The following is a 1,191-nucleotide window of genomic DNA, read 5'->3' on the forward strand; positions in this document are numbered from 1 at the left end:
ATAATATTAGACTAGTAGCTACTGGGGAAGACCTACAAAGTGAAATAATCACTGTTACTGTACCTCAAGGTATATTTTATGCATAGTGTATTTTGATGTTTCTTTCAGTTGTCAGTATTGATGTACAAGGGCCAGTTATGATGCCATTGGATCATTCTTCTTCCTTTTCATTAACCTGTACATTGACATTAACTCCTCAAGTGAATGTTACTATTCCAGAAATGTACTGGGCAAGTCCTTATCTCATTCCCTTTAAGTCTACAACTGATGGATTCATAGTTTTAAATGCTTCAGAGCCTACAATGATATCAGTTAATGATAATGTTGTATATACACTTACTCTTAACTTCAGTTCATTGCAACCATCACAAGTTGGAGAATATGTTTGTAGGACTCTACTGAATGATAGTAGCAGTACTGTTAGTGTAACATCAAACTATTCTGTATCTGTACAAGGTAAGAATTTATAATTAACTTTATTATATTTTATATCTTTGGTTCATACAATGTAGTACCTACTCCTATAGTCACAGCTAGGGTTAATACAACAGGATGTATTTTTGAGAGCAATAACATCCAGTTATTGTGTATCGTCACTATTACTCCACTGGATGTTAATCATATCGTTACTATTAACTGGTTTGGACCTAATGGACTCATTACAATGGATGATGCTAAGTATAGCATTAGTACTGGGATAATCAACTCAACTAATTATGAAAGTAGCTTAACATTCACTGCATCTCTATCAGATAATGGAACTGATTACTATTGTACTGCTATTGTTGGACCTGCTAGTACTGTGAATGGGTTTGAACTCATTATACCTGCTACTGCCACATCAAACAATATTAATGTTATAATTGAAAGTGAGTTATAATTTGCTAACCACAATAATTTTTCTTTCCTAGTTGTACCATTACCAATGGTGTCAGTTAATGATGTTGGTATTCCAGTAACAGGGGATTCATTCCAGTTAGTGTGCACTGGAACTGCACCAGCTAATGTATCAAGTATTGCTACTGTTAGTGTTCAATGGCTCCTTAATGGTACTGTGTTTACTAATGATACACTGGAAGGAGTCACTGTTACTAATAGTGGGTCTATGGCCACATTATCATTCAGTTCTCTTAATGCTTCTACTCATGAAAGAGATAATTATACTTGTGAAGCTACTCTTAGTATTCCTGA

The 1,191-nt window shown here is 34.4% G+C and overlaps 1 protein-coding gene across 1 annotated transcript; it reads left to right on the forward strand.

Moving 5' to 3' along the window:
- Positions 1-580: 580 nt before the first annotated feature.
- Positions 581-1,181, forward strand: LOC109593140 (uncharacterized; the record flags this gene model as incomplete). Its single annotated transcript, XM_020008360.1, has 2 exons — positions 581-869; positions 912-1,181. Coding segments are annotated over exons 1-2 (475 nt in total), but the record flags the coding sequence as incomplete, so codon positions are not given.
- Positions 1,182-1,191: the final 10 nt, after the last annotated feature.

This window comes from Amphimedon queenslandica, unplaced genomic scaffold, assembly GCF_000090795.2.
Source record: "Amphimedon queenslandica unplaced genomic scaffold, v1.1 AMPQUscaffold_2706_Cont25292, whole genome shotgun sequence".
Classification (NCBI taxonomy): domain Eukaryota; kingdom Metazoa; phylum Porifera; class Demospongiae; order Haplosclerida; family Niphatidae; genus Amphimedon; species Amphimedon queenslandica.